Genomic DNA, 20,510 nt, shown 5'->3' on the forward strand with positions numbered 1-20,510 from the left:
ACAAACACACTGCATAGACACGGAACATCAGTTACAATTTCAAGACCCTGAAAGGCTCATGGGTTGGGTTTGTACCAACTGCAGAGCTCCAGCACTCTTCCTGAGAGCATGAAAATAGCAGTCTTCATCTTCTTTCCTCCAATTGCACACCAAAGAATGTAAAATTCCTTTAAAAAAAATGGGATTACTAACTTTGAACAGCCTGCAAGCTATCAGTGAGATACATTTAAAGCCTTTACAAATTGGAAAGCACACAGTATGTATTTAACACCAAATGATCAAAGCAAAATGCAGCCATTATGCCTACTAATTTAAGTAACTAACTATAATCTAGCTCATATTGAGTAATAATAATATATAATAGTATAAGGATAAAGTGAAAAAAAGCAAGCAAATACTTTGTGAAGGCAAGTAAATGAACATTGTTTCTTCACTATTATAAACACAAAACATAAACATAGATATTAGCTAGTGGTATTATAAACTGTGATAGGAGCTTTTCAAATACATATCTTCAGGCAATTATTTACTTAATGTAAATAGTTTAAAGGCATTCCTTGAAGTACCAGAGGCTTATCTTCAAATTTTACACAGGATTCTTTGAAGGTATAATCACTTTCTGCATAGCACACATGCAGAAAACTGAATATTCCCCAAATCACTCCTCTAACAACTTAAACCCAACTCCTACAAGCAGACAGATGAACATCAGCCCCACAAACTACAGTGCAAATATATTCTTGTACTTAGTTACTCCTATTCTTCAATATTTTGACATAACTCTTGGAGGACTTGAAGGGCTTCATTTACTACAGGACAAATAGAACCAGTGATTCCTTAGAAACCTGGATACAAAATCCATTGGGATTAATTCTTACAGATTTAAGGAACTCCTGTCAAGAACAAGATTTATAGATTTTCTTTTCATTATATTCACATCGTTATTATTTGCCTTCTAACACCTAGGTATCCAATTCATGTACACTCACTTAATTATTCTGGCACTATAGTTGGAAACCAGGAAATAATTCCTAACTCAGAACACTTGGTTTTTGTTTTTATAATTTATCTTTGTTTATCAGCTTTTCCCTCGTGTATTTCTAATACACTTTTATCTCAGCTGCAGGGGAATTCCAGTGTTGTTTTCATCAAGAGCAGTAACAATATTTCCTAGGAAGTAAATTTTCACTGTAGTAGGAAACCACATTTTCTTCTTAACTGAATGCCCGTAAAAATATTTTACTCAATACGAAAACTGTTTTATGCATCTTACTATCTGATTTAAAGTAAAATCTATTCAAGACTTTGAAGAGCAACTGGCAGCAACTATAAGCTCAACCTTTCAGGCATTTAAATATTACTGAATATCAAAGGCAATCTCTTTCAAGGGATGTATCTACTAAAATCCTGTTTATTCTGTCTATAACAGACACATAGGTTTGTTCATGTAAATAGATGAAGAAACAGAATGTATCTTTCATGCAGGTTATGTTCAGTAAGTGCTTGAGATATACTGGAGAAAAGAAGAAGCTACAGACAAACAACAGACAGAAAACAGACAAAAAATTTAAACATTACCAAAGCATTGCTAGGCAGAGGGAAAACAATTCAAGTAGGAAATAAGTTTGAGAGAGGTGGTAGTTTTGGGAAGGGTATTAATGAACACATATATCTAATTATCTTAATTAATAAAACATTTGAAAGTATAATAGGAGGACAACACAATTGCAGAAGGAAGTCTCTAGCCCAAAATCAAAAAGCCATCAATAAAAATGCAAGGAAAAAAGTAAACATAAAGATAAAAGAAAAACTTTAGGGTCACAAAGATAAAACAAGTGAAATCAGAGATGCAGAAATGGCAACAGAAAAGGAGGCAAAGAACTCTTAATTTTTAAGGTCCTTAGATTTCGTCTGGACCTTTTTAAATAGCAGAAATATTCAGGTTTTAACATAATTAGTAGTAAGTGCAACAAAGTTGAATTAGGAAAGGGCAGTATTTGAGAACACGTACAGATTAAGTCTTCGAGTTATCAGAGAATAATTAAATTTACCCTGCATTTCTTAAGAAAATAATCAGAACAATTTTTGAATCATCTTTGAGACTCAAGAAACACAATAAGTGAAAACAGGATATTATTTATATATATCTACTTATATAAAAGTAGCAAAAGAAAGGAAGAATTATAGGGTATCCAGCCTAATTTCAGTACCAGGAAGATGATGAAACATGATGTAAAGCAATTACTGTTTAATTACCTAGTAAATAATGAGCAGATGTTGGACAGGCAACAGATTTGTCAAAATAGGATGCATCAAGCTCTTAGAATATTTTGCTTTTCGGGCAGTCAACCAGGGGGTTGGGAAAAAAGTCCATATGATGCAGCTTGACCTTGGTAAGATTTCTGACATGGCCACACATGACAGTCTTAGAAGCAAAACAAGGGAAAAGCAAATTAAATTACTCTAAGTGGACATGGAACTAATGAGGAAAAATGATCCCAAGGAATAATTAATTACCTGTGGTTTGTTGTTAACCCAGAAAGATGTAACAAAGGGATTTCTGCAATGTGTCTAACAATGGGATGCTACTGTAGAAAGTGACAGAGGTCAATCTAGAATTATTATACTATATAAAAAAAGATTTGAAAGTGTACACTTTGAAGTTGCACAGTGGGGTCCTAGTCAGAGAACTATGTCCCTTTTTTTCAGTTCCCAACTGAGATTTTTGTAGCTTGTGAACAAAAGAAAGAAAGAAAGATGTAAAAATAATTTTCAAAAAAGCAGCATTTTTGTGGTTGTATGCAGACATATATAACAATATTTAGCCCAAACCATAAATTATTCTATACTCCTTATTAAAATACGAGTATAGTTTTTGTTAGTATTATTGGACACAAAATGATACACAGATTTTTTAATTAAAAAAAACTTTTTTAAAATAAAAAGCTGTTCTGGATCTGTTTAAAATATAAATGAAGGAATTTCCACTAACTCCTCAAGGAGACAATTCATAGCCTGATAGAGTTCACTGACAACTAGGAAATCACTGATCTCACAGATCTCAGCAGACTCAGCTTTGCCGTCTGGGGAGGCTCCTGTATTCATTTCATTTAAGAATTCTTGGGTGGCAATCCACTGGTCAGATAGCCCTTAAATGGCTATAAAAATCTGGTCTGATTTGGATAAGATAATTCAAGAATGACATTGCAGTACTGCAAGAGTTAGCAGGGCAGACTACTAAAACAAAAATCGATGAATAACTCACTACATTAACAAAAATTATGTTCTCTTAGGAAAAAAGCCCAACCATTACCAGGTTAAGAAGTTTTAGTGAAAGAAATACACAAAGACATGGGTTAAAATTTCAGAGTTTCAAATGAAATGTCTTCTAGGTCATTTTGTGTTTGTTTGGAGTTTATTTGCTGTTATTTTGTGTTTTTTTTTAAATGTTTTATCTACTGATTATTTTACTTAATTCGGGAATGAGCACACTCTCCTACTGGGAAGTTTAAGTATTTTAATCATGAATTTAAAAATAATTCCATTGGGATACCTGGCATACTCTGTTGAAGACAGCACAGTATCTCAATTTAGTTTGAAGGATGAAAAAGGAATTGAAACATGACACCTTATTTAGCTTGAAGTGCTTGCCAACAGCTGTTTCTAGAAGAACCATATATTCTTTATCAGAAGATTCGAAATATTTCATTAAAAGTTTATTAAACCCTGGTAATATCATGTATTAATTTATAACATTTCAGTTATGATTATTGTATTGCTAATTAAAATGAAAACTTTGTAAAACAGTATAATATATACACAGCAGTATTTGACCAGCTGGTTATCCAAGAAGCACAGACTTACCGTGCATACACAAGCACATATTAATATTATTTTGGTTGTCATGGGTTAAGAAATGCCATGTAAAACTATCTCTGTGTTGTATATTCCTGGGTTGGGTTTTCTGAGGGTTTCAGAGGGTGTTTTGTACTCCAGAGATCCCTATCTTCCTTAACAGCTAAAAACTCATCATTAAATACATGAATCCTCATCAGTTCTAGATGGGAAACCCCAAGTGTCTCACGCGGGTCACTCAGAAAAGAGGAAAAGCAAAACTAGAGCACAATTCCAAGCATGCTGGTTTAAATTCTGGAATAGGAAAGGAGGAAACATCATGGTCTGAAGCACAAGACCATTTTTCTAACTCTTTACAGATGAGCTTTTCCCCTGGTGAATGCACGAGCTCTGTGGCATTTTGCTGTAACCAGAGGGCAATGGGGTGGCTGGAGTTAGGTTGTGAAGTAGCCTGAGTGTAAGAAAACATGAAAGAAAGAAAATCCCAAACTTCAGTCTTTGTCCTGATGAATTGTCATTTGTAGAAAGATGAAATGTCAGGGGAGAAGCCCGGCAAGGGTGCCTGCAATCAGGTGCCTCCTGCCAGCCCAGTAGGAAGATGTAAGGAAAGGGACAGCAAAAAGCACACAAAGAGGGATAACAAATTAATGATAACAAAGATTGATAACAAATGACTGATACAAAGACTGAAACAAATGATGGCTGCAGGACACAGGTTCCACAGTTTCAGATGTCCCACTCATTTCTCCTGCTCGTGCAAATCAAGACTGCATACTGTGAGTACCTCCAAAATATCACTACTACTAAAGGAACTCCTTTAGGTTACTATTCAAATAAATTAGCTACACCCTTGAAAAATGCCCTCTAGAAAATGGCTGCATGCTGTTGGGCACAAAATTACTTCTATACCACAAGCAAAGCTTTGTAACTTCCTGGCTTTAGTTATAAGTTTGTCTGTATATAGGGATGTGTAGGCAAGGGGATGCAAGTGGTTTATTTTAAAAGTTACTGTACAATTCCCCACTTATATTCATAAAACATTCTGTTGCAGCTAGGCATATTCACTGCAATTTTCTATCTATATTTCTAGACTTGGTATAGGTTTGGCTTTTTATTTGGACCTCAGCATCCATCCTCCTTACTTTAAAAGATGGCTCACAAGAACACAAGATGGTGTTGATGAAAGATTTAACAGAAACTAAGTAATTATGATTTATGAAAACGGGCACTTCTCCTATTACTAACCTACTACTCATTATCTAAGGTGTCTGGCACACTGAGATACATAATCCTAGTCTTTTCATATCTTCTGGAGTTAATTTTACCTCCAAATCCCCATATTTCTTTAACTTTGTGATCCTTATCTTGAACCTGTAGCATTTCTGGAAAATCTTTAGGTTGTGGAGATCAAGGCTCACACAAATATTCAGGGCATTTAGTGAATATTCTCTTTCAATGTACAGGTTAAGACCTAAACACTGATTTGAGGATGTTGTGCATGGAAAAGGTAACCTTGCCAAGCTGCTCATAATGACTCCATACTTTTTCTGAGAGGATGAATTAGCTGACAGTCCTCCTGTCATTATGTATAATTTATTTCAAATTGTTCCAGTTACTTAGAAAAAAATTAAATAAACATATCTTCTAGTGCTGTCTTCTGGTAAGGAAATTCCCCTGCTCTCACCAGCCAAAGCAGCATTTTCCTTTTTGAAAATTCTGTTTTTATCTATTCACCTATTTAATTAATGCATTATATTAAATAACCACCCGGCTGACCCCTGAAGCCTCCCAGGATTTTTTTTTTTTGCCTGCTGAGAAATGGCCCTTTATTTGCTGTGCCTTATAACCAGTTCTAATCCATCAAAGGCCTAACATTCACTTCCATTTTCCAAACAGCCTTTAAAATCTAAACCAATTCCAATTTATTCCACGTTAGCACTGTATTCTATTTTAAACTCTAAAAGTGGAGAGAAAAATAAATAGCTATTTATGATTTAGGACAGCATGGTGGAAGAATATATTTTATTTTATTTCTTACTGTATCCCTCTGCATATTGAACACATCCCTCTGATTAAAAAGTCTTTGGCTGAGAGCAGCACTGGTGGGACATAACTTTGGTATTCTATGTTCCTTTTGTAAAATACCTTTCTTAAATAATGTGTTAAATGGTTTTTGTTGTGATGTCTTGACCTTTGGATTTCAGTTTAGCAAAACTTTAAATGCTTTGCAGAATAAAATCCATAATTTCATCAAACCCCTGGATAAATGATCTCATGTTCTCAGGATGATGGAACCCACAAGTTGTCCTGCAACTACTTGAAAACTCCCATAAAACATCAATTTAACATAATTTGTTTTTTAAATAGGCTCCATTTTGCAATTTTAAAACTCTCCTTCACATTCAGCATGCTGGGTATTTTTTTACTTCTTATTACAGCTATGCTAAATTCATCTTGCTCCTACATTTGGTTTCCCTTCATATCACTGCTCGAAAAATCCATCTGTACCACATTTTAGTATTAGATTTGATAATATCATTGAAGCTGCCTTTTCCCAGTGATAAATATCTTCAAAGTTTGTCCTACTCCACTGATAAACTCTCACAGGCTTATTGCTGAACTGCCAGTAGTGCTGATTTGAAACTTTATTCCATTCTGATAGACAAAAATAAAAAATATGAGTAAAAACAGAAGTCAGCCAGTGCCCTGCTTTAAAAAATACAGCTAGTTAAAAAGTTACTAGGATATTTTAAAAACATGCTAAAAGCTGAAACACTAATTTCTGGTCTGAATCAGACCATTTCAAATTCAGTGCTCTTCACAGAGTAAGTAAAGCATGTATGACAGTACTGACTCTTCCAGGATGGCTTTCCAGACATCCCAGTGCAAATTGGAGGAACCCCCCCCCCAAACCAACACAAAAAACCAACCAACAACAAAACCATCAGAAAGTTTGTACAGCCCTCCCCAGAAAGCTCTGGTTCCATTTGTTCTGCTTTATCTCCTTCATTTCCCATTCACTCCCTTTCACTACAACCCTGTGAAGTCTACTCTAGTTCCTAATTTAAATTCCAAATCTCTGACCTTGAAGAAGGTCACAGTTTTTCTTCTTCCCACATCTCAGAAATCTTGAAAAATAATGTTTAATCCTGTTGCCTACCTACTTCATTGCTTTCTGCACAATTCTTTTTACCAATCAGACACCCGCTTCCTTCACTTCAGTTGTTACAGGTCCTCAGGCAATTACTGAGCAGACTTCAGTGTCCTCCTTATCCAGTCTAGAGGAACCCTTTGGAGGACCAAGATGGTCTTGGTCACTGCTAGGAAAGGGTGTTGAGCAGCATGAAAGATCTCAATTTTCAACTAGGAACTGTGGTCTCTGTTTCTCTACTCCCTTCCCTGCCCCTTCACCTTTTTTGTTTTCTCCTCTTCCTCTTCCACCATTTTCTCCTGTTTTTCATGGACATCTGTATTAGGATAATTCACACTTCTCTACAAATGCTGAATAGCAGTATAATATTTAACAGGAACCTCCAGCATGGCCCTGACCAACAAATCCCTGGGCTGTGCTGACCCTGGGTGCTTCTCAGGGCTCTGATCCTGACTCCCATCTGCAGCTGACATCCCACATGGCCTGGGGCCATCCCTGTCCCCAAGAAGCTGCCTGATGCCCATGGCTGGGACTTCCCCCAGGAAGCAACTGACATTTGCTCTTTAGGAAACCAAGCTAAGTTATTTATTAGTAAAACTTCCCAGTTGCCAAAAAAAAGAAAAAAAGAAAAACAAAAAACCCCTGAAGCTCTGGTTTCCTCCTGCACACAATTAACATCCACTGAGATCTATGACTTTGCTGTTTGCTCCCAGCGAGCCCCACAGACTCCACAGTTTTATATTTTTCATCTTGATTTATTAGAAAGTCAACAAGAGTCAAGTTTTTATTTTTGATTTTAAAGGAAAATAAAAGTACCCCAATTTAAAAAAGCCATTAACCAATATGTCACGACCTGATACTGCTGTCACAGCTAAGAATCCTGCCTCTATCAAGCACTTGGCTGTAAAGGCAGGGGGGTAGTCACAACACAGCCAAGAAGCACTTAAAACACTATAAAAACTCACCCCATATATTCCAAAGCCTGTAAGTTAAACCAACAGACAAATAAAACTTTAAGGTGAAAGCAGCTAATAAAGGAAGGTTTGCATATTTCAATTTCTTGGAACCTACCAATATGGTTCTCATCAAAGATTAATTTTCTCCCTCTTACAAATAAACATTTGCAAGGTGTTTTTTTTTCCAAATCAGCATACTCCTATTTCTGCACTGTGGATCAAAGCCAGTGCTCATAGAACAATATAAAATCCCTGGAAAAGAGGCTTCACAGAGGCTTCCTGAGTGTTAAGGAATTCCTAATAAGATAAAGGCAATGTGCTTCTTTCCCTTCCATTGCCATTTAACTAATTTTGCCCATCTTTGAAAGCACTTCATTGGAAATAAAGCTCAATTAGGAAAAAAAAAAAAAAGATTAAACTGATAAAGCATTCATCAAGGTGTTTCTCACTGATATTTTGATATGTGCATCTGTGGGTGGAGCCTGACTCCAAATAAATCACTTGCATCATTCTTGAGAGTCTGAGAAAATCTGTGCCACATCTCAAGGTGATGAATAGGAAGAATATATAAATATACATATTTATTCACAGATACCCATATCTCTATACCCATAGCTACAGAGATGCAGCTATATTTGCTACGAGACTTGTTCTGTGGGAGAGGGCAGGGTACAAACAGCCAGGTACAGAATGGTCTAAATCCCATTTTAACCACTTGATTCTAGAGTGACAAAGTGTGTCAGTAAATTCTACCTTTTTTAAATCAACAAACACAGAGAAATAATAATTGATGCCTTTGCAAATGGCCTGAAAAGCTACAGATAGAAATTGTGCAGTAATATTAATGATCCACATTCATGTCTGGCATAAATCAGTTTAGCTTTATAAGCCCCAGTAAATTTGGGCTCATTCTGCCTTCTGAACTTCTGCTGCACAATTTATACATGATGTACAGTTCTTAATATTTAATTATTTTTAATTATTATTTTTATTACAAGCTTACATTTTACAAAATAAAAAAAAATTATAACTTTGAATTTGAGGAACAGGGACTTAAAATCTTAAGTACTGAATCTCAGAGTTAAAAAGTTGATGTTGTCAAGATGTTCTTAGTCCAGGACTTCAAGAATTTAGTTATAATTCAAACTATATGATGCAAAAAAGTGCATTAAATATAGAATGTATTTATTGTGCCTATTAGTGGTCTACAGAACTGCACTTCATAACTGCCAGTTAGTCTTGAAAAATTAAGACATTTGTAGAACATTTGGTCAGAAATTTTAGCTGAACGAAAAGGCTGAAATTAGGCTTTATTTTGCTTAATAAAGAAGTTTGGAGGTAGGAAGAATTCTGCAAAATACCTTTCTTTATACATGACTTTAACATGAGAGTGAAATAAAACATTTAACCATATTAAAATGAACAGGTTCATTTCTTTTTGTGAATCCATACCACTTCATAAACATTTGCAACTATAATTCTATTTATAACAGTCATAGGATAACTAATAATGTGATGTGAGTGTTACTGGGGTGAAGCCCAAGAGTGGTTTTGCATACACCTGTATCTATTTCATCCTTAGTCCATAAAGTCAATGAAATTTAAAGTATAATTCACCTGAACAAAAGTAGATTGCAGCTTTAAGATGAGAGCATTGGATAGTATTGCCTGCACTGAACAATTCAGGTGCACATAGCAACAGATAATACTGAGTATAAAGGAGTCTAAAATGAGAAGCTCAGATGTAATCACTGACACTCAGATGAACTCAACCTCTGCCTTGGTGAAGGCAAAAACAGGTTGAAAAAAAACAACAGCGTTTTTGCTCAGTCTCTCCCTCTAGAAGTTGTTTCTATTTTTATGCAATCTATTTTATTGTCTTGGTTTGAGCCAGAGCAGAAATTTTTTTTTTTTAGTCATTTCACTTTTTGGTTAAATCTCTTGTAAGTGATTGCACTTCCTGAAAATAGCAGCATGTGTTTCAGTGTCTGCTTCTAGGACTGATAATGATAACTGACTTTTACATTCACTGCTGGAGAATTGTGTGCAGATCCAAGACCACTGCTTGGTTCTGAAAATTATCTTGTGCTCCAGAAACAGAATGGAGGAAAAGGGACACACCTGCACCCTCCTATGGGGAGAAGCAGACTGGACAGGAAACCAGAATTGACCAAATGATGTTTTCCATCCCAGACACATACTTAATATAAAGCTGAAAGAACACAAGGGTCAAGCTCTCTTCATCCATGGTTGGTGTCCTGGCAGGACAACATCCATTCTTGTAGTGTAACAAGGCAACCAGGTGTCCCTAATTGCCAGGCAGTGGGCATGAGCTTGTGTTAAGCCCACCTGTGCCTAATTAGGGCGGGCCCCCACTGCGTTTATTGGCCCCCGGGTCCTGCTCATACGCAGTGGGGGCCCGCCCTAATTAGGCACAGGTGGGCTTAACACAAGCTCATGCCCACTCCCTGGCAATTAGGGGCACCTGGTTGCCTTGTTACACTACACATTCTTCTCCCTTTGGTCCTTATCCATCCATCCATCCCTCAATCTGTGTATTCCTGCATCCATTCCTCATCTGCTCCTGGCTGCAGCAGCCCAGTCCAGGACTTCCCCAGGGGCTGCCCTGCAGCCTCTGTGGGGATGTGAGTGTTATTGGGGTGAAGCCCAACAGGGGTTTTGCATACACCTGTATCTATTTCATTATTTGCTTTTTTATCATTATTATTTTCATTAAAGCTGTGAAACCCAGTCTGTCTCCCTTATTCTCTTTCCTTTCTGGGAAGGCAGAGGGTTTAATAGAGAGCATCTGTCAGTCATTTAATTGCCAATCCAGCATTAAACCTTGACAATTTTATATATTATCTATATATTTTACATGATTTAGCAGACTTTTATATTTTTTCAATCAGGTACTATATTTTCAGTTGCTTAAATGTTATTTTCAATGAAAAATTGTTTTGTTTAGAAACAGCTACAGTCACCAATAACAACATTCACCTGCACAGACCACAGAGTAATATTAGCAATGATTTTCTGGAGACACGCAATGCATAATCAACCAGATGAGAAAGAACTTGAAGAAAAAGCTGTGTTTTATTTACTCAAATAATTCAAAATTTCAACAAGTAGACAAGCTTTGATGGGTTACTGAATCTCTTATATGGCTCTTGTCAATATGACTTTTACAATAGCACTGAGAAGAGAAGGAAAAAAAACCCACTCATGGTAATTAATTTGTTTGTATCTTGTTTTCAAGCACAGGTTCCCCTCTGTGTTACAGATTTCAGAGAACTAGCTAAAAGTTTCAAGTGACTTCATACTGAACAATACTTCAAAAATAAACTTACCAGTTTCAGAGAGCAGTTTGGTGGCTTCCAGAACTTTCTCAGTGTAAACTCCAGTTTCGTAGTTTTCCATCTCAGCATTAATAATGTGAATAACTCTGGCTGCACGGCCACGGATGGCACCTGCAGTTCTGTCCAGGGTATCCACATCCCCCTCTTGGAGAGCAATCACACACTTATTCACATCTTCCAGAATATGATTTTCTGGAATGTAGGAAAAAAAAAGAATAAGGCTCATTTCATTTCACTGTTCCTCATAGCAAAGTTTACTGATTTGGGTAAATGTCATTATGTTAAAAAATTGATACCTGTCCTTATCCAGGTCTGCAAAACAAACTCCATTCTGTGATAGTACACTACATAACACTAAAAATCCTGAGTGTGATATTTATCTTTAGAAGGGTCTGGACTATGCCCTCTCACACCTATACTGTGAGTGCCAACCTGTAATTCTTTGAAAAACAGTCACTTTAATTTCAAAGATCACTCTGAATTTTCTCATAATGGAAGTGTAATAAAAACCAATGCAAAAAAAAGGAAAGAGGTCAAATTATGCAAACAGTGGAGCAGGCTTCTGGAGATGATCAAATCACAACATCCCCATAAACCTAAATTTAATAGGTTTGGTTTGTTTGTGCTTAAATAAGTTAGAAAAGTAGAGAAACCATTCTGAAAAGGCAACAGCAAATTGCTTTGTAGGTAGTAGGGGGCCTGTGCACAAGCAGTTCAGCTCCTTTACTCCATCTATGCTGGAGACTCCAATTTTTCATGACACTCAGGAGCATCATACATGACTAAGCATGTTCTAATATAGGACAGGACAACAGTGAGTCTCCTCTGATGATGCAATATCAAGTACGTTTCTTGAAACTTTGGGAGCTGCCTTGCTTTCTCTGGGCTCAGAATCAGCCCATCTCCTTCTCTCATGCTGCAGCATCACAGTTTTTGTAGTACTCTCACATACAGCTGATCAGAAAGGGTGAAGCAGATTTTGGCTAGGTCAGACATATTTTTCCCTGCAGGCAGCACAGTTAAAAATCATTTCAATAAAAAAAAACCTACGACTGAATTTCATAGTTGAGCAAACTCACTTTGAGAAACTCAGTGACTCTCAACACCAAGTTACTTTTCTGCCACAGAAACATCCAAACTGAAAATGAAATGCTGCTCTTTGCAGTAGTCATAAATGAAGCAGACTCAATCAGCTCACCAACTGCTTTTTGTTAATTATCCTTGGCCACAAAAATAGAATGGTACACTAATTGCCACTGTTAAAAATCCCAAGGTTGGATCATTTGAGAGTGTAAGAAATGTTTTACATGATGTCAAATTTTAAACTATAATGCTTCTGAATGAAGAATGAAAGTTCCAAGAGTACCAAGGCAGTATTATTAATTTAAAAGAATTTATCTACATTTAAAAACTGTTGCTTTTCTAAAATTTTTCTTCATTATTTCCTCCTCAGCATTATCCATTTTTTTTCTATGGCACAACCAAATTGTGCCCAACAAGAAGTGCTGTATGAATTTGCACAGAGAGCACATTAGGAATACAAAGTAACTGATTAAATTAGGGTCAGACTTCGTCTCGTAGTCACTGTATTAATAAAACATGCCATCAAATGTGACACACAATCTGAAGAGGAGGAGGTGTCATTTCATGAGGTACATTTAACCAGATACTAGCCCATTTTGAATGCTTCACTGATTTAACATTCAAAAATAAAACTACCCCGTGTAAGCTGAGGTTTCCAAGCTTACAGTTAACAGCAAAGGGCTCTCTGGCTACATGAGATGTTTTCTCATTTTTAATAGATGGGTCTATGGAAAGTATTAGGAAAAACCAATCTAAATCCAGCAGGAATACTACTTCACACTTGCCTTGGAAATTTTGGATCTAAGACAAAATTAACTTAGAAGAAAATATGAGCTGAGTAAAACAAAAAATAAAAATGTAATCCATTCAAATAACTTCTGGGTTTATGGATACCAGTGCAGGGGGTGAACAAAGTCCTCAAACAAATAAACAAATGGCCATTTAAGAAACTTTGCCATCTCTTTGGCTTGTGGCATTGGTCTGCAGTTTACAGCTTGGTCTGCCCTTTTATTATAGAATAGGTCTGTTGAAGAGTGTTTGCCAGCTTCAAATCTCAAATAAAAATCTACGTGCAACCAGACTATGAAGTACCCTTTATTCTGAGAGTTCATTTTCTTGTCATGTCTTGCAGTAAACACTCCAGCAGTGGTGCTGAACAGAGAAGTGTAATTATACTAAAAGAAACCATTCCTGCGTTGCTAATAACAGCAGGGTACAAGCAAACAAAATAAATGGGAGGGCAAAAAGAAAACAAAGGAATTTTTTAAAAGGATAAACATATTCTTCTTCAAACATCTTAAACTATTACTAAGAAATTTAAGAAACATCAAGCAGGATGTAGAATGAAAATATCAAATTAAGGCCAAGCTACTTCCTGAAATTTGGCTCTTCTGTGACAGAGTAAGTTAAGCAAAGCACACTCTATGGCCTTAGTCACAACTTATTTTCCCTCTTTCAAGATAATAATAAAAGGAAAATGATTTTCCTGCAGCAGAGAATCAACCCAAGACACACAGCACTTTGCAAGTACAGTATGCATTGTGTATGACTATATTATTACATTAAACTTTGCCACAAGTTGCAACACTTCACAAGGAGGATGGAGACAAAAGCTGTGACCCAAAGAGTTAATGTCCTCTTCTCCATCTCTTCTTTATGTAAACTAAGATGCATTTTTCCCCTAGAATAGCTGGCTTTGCATTGTCATCTTCCCTGGTGAGGTCTGAGAGGTGCAAAAATAATGCAATTTCTTATACTACTTGACTACTTCTCTCCCACTTGGTTGCATTGCTACACCAATAACTGTGGAACCTACAAGTGCTTCCCAGCTCTTTGGGAACGTGAACACCACCTGTGTTCTGACAAAGCACTTTGATGGGACTCAGACACAGCATCTGCCTATTTCCCTTCTTCCTGTATGGTACATCTGCCACAAGGCTGATCTGAGATACAAAATACAGTAAGGAAAGTTCATCTTTTCTCCTCTTGCCCCACAACCCCACGAGGACTCTTAACAATTCTGCAGACACTGTCAGCCTGTCATGTTGGGAATAAATTTTTCAGAGATGGTTAAAATCCCACTTTCTGCCCAAGTTAAAACCAATCTTCTCTAGGAATAGATGCACAAATAGGATGCTATTTTCTGGAAGAGGAAAAACTAACCACAGATACCAGGAATTAATTGGCATGGCTTGGTTGCACCTCCTGACTGTAAAAGATCATCATTCTAATGACAGATTAATGTACTAATGATGCTTTAGTAATTATAGCTTTCTCTGTTCCAACCCATTACTTTAATTCAGCAATATATTTTTAGAAGAGCCCTTTGATCCCAGTACCTGAAACGGAGAGGAAATCATCAACTGAAGTAATGTCATCAACAGCTTCAGTGAGAACTCGCACTTGTTTCTCCCACTGATCTTTAAAGACATCCATGTTGTCCTGTGCTACTTTGCTCTGGGGTCTGGCAGCCAGTGTGAGTGCAGCATTGATTACCTGTTATTCAAAATCAGCTGTTAGGAGGAGTGGCAACTTATTTTATTTTATTTTTTTTCAGAAAGGAAAGAACAAACAGGTTACAGTTTGTGTTGACAATTCAGTGTCACACCCCATCCGAGATGCAGGGCTCAAGAGAGGAATTAATTTTTCACAGTCGGAGGAAAGCAGGCAACAACATAATGACAAAGGCAAGGCTATAATCTTCATCTAGGCTGTTTGCCCTGCCTCAGTTAACTGATGCTTTTGAATGCTAAAAGAGTTCTCAAGTACTTTTTAAACAGGAATCAGGCTTACCTGTGGGCACAGACTATCAATCTGTGTTGCTGCCATACGGACTAACTTCACACCCTCTTCGTTATTCGAAATTGAGCACGCCAGATTTGCAACCTGCAATGAAAACAACAGAATGACAATCAAGTTTTCAGCAAGCTGGCCATTTTATACCTTTCCCTCTCCTTATTGAGCCTTGCCCAAATGAAGGAATTGTACACATGAGGTGTGACACAGCATCTTCCGTGCTGGTGAACAGGAATCCATGCAGATTACTTCCTTGCTAGCAAACAGAACCAGCCATCTCCATTAGAATTTTCTCAGAAACTTCCCTCACTGTCAAGTGTTCTGCATTGAACTTGAAAATAATCTCCTGAGACATAAAGCATGTAAAGCATCCAAACAATTAGCTACACATTTAATTTCTTCACAGTTCTGGGTTTTTTCCTTTTATTAACCATGTCCATTATGAATAATAGGAATTAGGCTCATCCATATCCACAAAGCTCTGAACAATGAAGAATCTTTGATGTTCTGACACGTGGAGTTGTGCTTTTCCACCCCTAAAAAACCTCTTATACCTGCCCTCATACTAGAAAGTTACACATTTCTCAAGCATCTTGTTTCATATGCATGTTAGCTTTTTTAATTAATTCTCAGGTGAATCTACTTATTTCTATAAACAGAGTAAAATTCCCATTAGCAAGAGTCTCATAACTTGGTAATATGCAATGTTTCAGTTGAAAACCTCATCCTGTAATGTATGATCTCATTTTAAGATGTAGGAATCTACACGTGCTTGCTCTGGCAGCTTTGGGAAGCCTAGATGTCATGAGGCTGAAGGTTGTTTGGGTAAGATGAAGACAGAGGAGACTTGGAGAGACATCTTAATGAGATCTAACAATCAAACCATCAAACCAAGCACTGAAGAGCTGCAGCTCTGTGGCTTGGATGCAAGAGTCAGAGCATGTTCTCCCAGCTCATGCAGTGCTTCTTGCAAAAAATCCACTCCCAAAAGTCCATGGATCTGCCATGGCTTTTCAAAACAGCAATTCATGTCACAGTGCCCATAATTAAGCTCACTGGTGATATTTAAATCACAAAGGTACATTCTGGGAGGAGGGAATACACGATTTTTTAAAAGCATCATTTTAATCATCATTTTTAAATCATCCGTCTCTTCCTTCTAATCTACATTAAAACAAACTTATAAAATTTTAAATACTTTTCCTTGATATTATTCACTGTGCCCGGAGGCATAACTATCAGTTGGAAATGATTCATGAATTAGTTCAAATACCCCCATCTTTCCAATTTTCCTCCAGTCTCCCCTTGTGGTATTAATCTGTTCTCGTCTCCAGTGCACATCGGCACATTAGCCCTGGTCCATCTGTTCTGCACAGAACCTATTTCACTTCACACTGATGTAGAACGTGGTTTGCATATATCACCATGCCAAAACCAAGGGAAGAAAAGAACCAAAGGCTTCAAAGAGTCTTGCAGGCATTTCCTAGTTGAGATTTTTATCGCCGTGTTGCCATTTTTTTATTTGCATTTCGTGGTGAGACAAATGAGTTTCTCTGTTTGTTAACAGCCTGACGGTGCTTGTGTCAAAAACCTTCTCCTGAGCTGACATCCTCCAATTAATAAACCACCTTCTGCAGTCACTTCTTTGCCCACATCAAACAGACCACTTTAATCTTCATGAGAAACAAAAGCTAAGCAGGAGAATAATTACAATACATTAACAGGAGTGGAAATTACAGACCTCAAAAAAACTAAGCAAATGGTAGGAAGTTCAGCAAAAGCCATCTTCCTGTATTTTAAGTGAGTGGTTTTTCAGATGGCCCTTTCATTTTGTGATTAGCATGATGAACACTTGTCCTAAGGCTCCTGATGCACCATGTAACTTACTTTTTCTCAGAGAGCAGTGAGATGTGACTGAAAGGGGCTGAGTGTCATGAAATGGCAATCAAACTATTAAACAGAGGAAATTTTTTCTCCTTTTTCCTAAAAAATTCAGAGTTCAGCACACGGTTTTGGATGTTATTATGAATACAGGAGTACTAATACAGGAATATTGTATTATTAATACAATCTGGCTACCTTAAATATGTATCAAAAAGCATTATAGTTATCTGTTAAAAAATAATTATGATACATATGATGTATAATCCTAATCTAAATACTTTCTGTGGTGTATTTCAATTCTTGCATAAATATAGCCCTGTATCACCAGCAGTCAGAAAGCAAAACTGCTGTTACAATTCAGCAGGGAGTGTGCCAGCCTGTACCATGGGAAGATCTGATCATGTCAGCTAAGAACAGAGATAAGCAAATCCTACAAAGGTAGATGCAATCTGGATAAAATTGAATTTAGCACTACCCATCTAAAATACTGTGACTTTACCCAAAACTTATTTTAAAAACATGGAAAGAAGACGACATTACTTGCTGAAGTCTGCATTTCAGAGCCATCATTTAAGCATGGACCTGTGAAACATTACAAGTTTTAAGTGCACCCATTCACCAGATACAGCATTATTTAATTATTTTGATTGACTTTGCAATCAAAGACACAATCAAGTTACCATCAATTATGCTTCTGGGCACAGCAAGCTCCATTTTTTGTGCTCTAAGTTGACAGAAACCATGAGGTAATTCCACAGGCTTCAGCCCACTGTATATTTAGCAACTTCAGATATTTTACCTACCTAAAACCATGACCAAAAAAACTTAGAACCAATCCCACCCACCTAGCTGAGACACTCTGGGTAGGTACCAACATGATTTCTGTCAATAATCAAGAAAAAGAGAACGGCACTTTCAGAGACTGCTCCAGATCTTTTATCTCAGCCTCTATATGTGTCCAGTTATTATTTAAACTTAGATTAAAGCTGGCCCTGATGCTTGTTGAAGAAAGTACTATTAGGATAAAAGAGGTTTTAGTGGTGCATTAAAAATTGTTTTGCATGTCCATACTTAATGCAAGATGTTTTCTGAAGCACCCAGGCTCTTCAAGGCTGGGAATTCATTTCATACAGCACTCCTGAGCTGAGTGGAGCAGATAGCTTGGAAAGGAAAACAAAAAGGTTGTATTTTATTGCAGCTGCCAATTTGCCAAAGCTTTGAATTGACAGTTTACCTTTACGCTTCATGTGCTCTGTCTCCACCAAAAAAGATTTCATTAGAGGCTATAGAAGTTATCAGGTAATTAATTTTTCTCTTTTTTTTTTTTTTCCCTTTTCTTTTTTATTTCCTATTTACTAAGTTTCTGGAGCATAGGCAACTCACTGATTACCTAAGCAGAACTTAAGTTTGTATTTAGAGCAATGTGAACTGTCTGAAGAGTATTTATATGAATGAATACATTTTAAACACCAAATCAAATGAACTGTGAACCATCCTCAAAATGCATGGAGAACTTAATTAATAGTGAAACTGCTGTGGAGATAAACATTATTGTCCAGAATTTCAGGTCTGCCAAGCTACTCTTACTCCATCAAAACAATTGCTAAACACAAACCTGTCCTGCAACAGCACAAAGAAGTAATGAGCAGGAAAATAAACACCCCAGCTCCAGTGGTGCTGTGGTTTTCTGCAATCACCAAAGCCACTGAAGCAATCCTAGAATTGGAAGGTGAAAAAGGGTGCACCAGCTCCTTCATATTAATTTCCTATCCCCAGCCCTGCTAGTCCAAGATTCAGTTCTGCACCTTGCTAGTTATCTATCTTTAATCATGCAAATAGTTCCATTAGTTTCAATTATTCAAAATATATGCAGGATCCCTCCCAATAAAATGTATTTGCATGGATTTGGTTGCATTACAGCCTCAGGCAGTTTTCTGCTGTATAACAGATTGGGGTAGAGAAGGAGTTTGTTTCTAATGCAAATTTTTATTGTCACTGTTAAAAGTAAAATGCTAAGGAGAGGATTTATTCTAAAGATACATTTATATGGCAGCTGGGACTGTGAGCACTGTATGGTCAGGCAACACTTACACCAGTTTTTATTAGGTAACAAGTGAAGCATGGATTAGCACTTTTTAATTGATTTTGCCATGCATCCTATCTAACTTCTGCCATAAAATTGCATTCCAAGTGACAGAAGCATGCAGGGATCTTTCAAACCAATTCACTTCATTTTTACCTGGATGAAAATAAGGTGTAGCCATCTCTCATTGTGTTTTTAAAGTGGACTATTTCCAAGTTGAACTTGAGCTCTATTATTAAAGGTAATTATGACTATCAAAATCAGTTGCCCTCTGATTCAAATTTAAATTCGAAGACTTAACATGGCCACTCTGAATATAATGAATGTGAAAAGGTCCAAAATAAAAATATAATCCATCACTTTTTGCAAAAATGTGAAAAAAGGGGCCAGTACATGCTGTAGCAAAGGATCAACATCAACAAAGGCTGAAGAATTTTGCAGCTAATGTATGTATTCTGCTTTCCAATTTTTCCTTTTATTTTTTCCCCACCATACATTGTACAGAATTATTGATACAAAAAGAAAACTTATTCGGCTTCCCCCACCATTTAACCATTCCAAGGTAGAGAATGCTATCTATTTATATCTTAGTTTTGTTCATTCTTTGTAAATATTTTTTTTAACTTTTTTTAATCCATGTAGATCCTGCTTATGTAATTTCTTTTTTCACTGGAACTAACTGATGGCAATATTAGGAAGAATAAAATTTAAAGCAAATTATTCTCTTTTTTTTTTTTTTTTGAAACGTAGAATAGCTTAAACCCACAGCACCTTCAGACTTACCTGTCTACACCACACATCTGAGAAACTGAAACTTTTTGAGTTATTCACCTTGAGTGGTTTAAGTAAGAACTTTCTGTAACATTCACAGGGGACTAAAGCCAAGCAAATAATCTGCTGCCTGATGAGTGGTAGGCAACTTGCTGAACTGCAGTATCTTGACTATTTGTAATTATTTATCCATCCACTAATATATCCAGATATTTTTACAGTCTCTGAATTCTTCAAAATGCTGACATATATTAATGTTGGTACTGCTGGAGGCAGCCCAGTGATATTCACGGAATCACAACTAAGAGATTTTTTTTCCAAAGGAGAGCACAGAGTTGAAGCTGTTACCCAAGATCTTCAACTTCTGTATCCTCACTCTATTCACTCAAGCATTATATTCTGAGCAAAACTCTATTTATCACTAGATGGGATGTTTTTGCACATACACAAACAAGTGCCAAAAATCAAAATGTCACTGAGAGCACATATTGCAGCAGATTCCTCTCCCTCTTCATGCAGTGCAGTGCCAATTTTTACAACCATGAAAATATTAGACTGTGGTTGCTTTCTCA

The 20,510-nt window shown here is 36.7% G+C and overlaps 1 protein-coding gene across 1 annotated transcript in view; it reads right to left on the reverse strand.

The window, feature by feature from the left end:
- CTNNA2 (catenin alpha 2) overlaps positions 1-20,510 on the reverse strand; it is a 381,969-nt gene that overhangs the window by 41,506 nt on the left and 319,953 nt on the right. Inside the window, 3 exon segments of the mRNA XM_030450894.1 lie at positions 11,313-11,513; positions 14,744-14,900; positions 15,198-15,290. Coding sequence (XP_030306754.1) covers positions 11,313-11,513; positions 14,744-14,900; positions 15,198-15,290 — 451 coding nt within the window.

The sequence above is a fragment of the Calypte anna genome, chromosome 4B (assembly GCF_003957555.1).
Source record: "Calypte anna isolate BGI_N300 chromosome 4B, bCalAnn1_v1.p, whole genome shotgun sequence".
NCBI classification, from domain to species: Eukaryota; Metazoa; Chordata; class Aves; order Apodiformes; family Trochilidae; genus Calypte; species Calypte anna.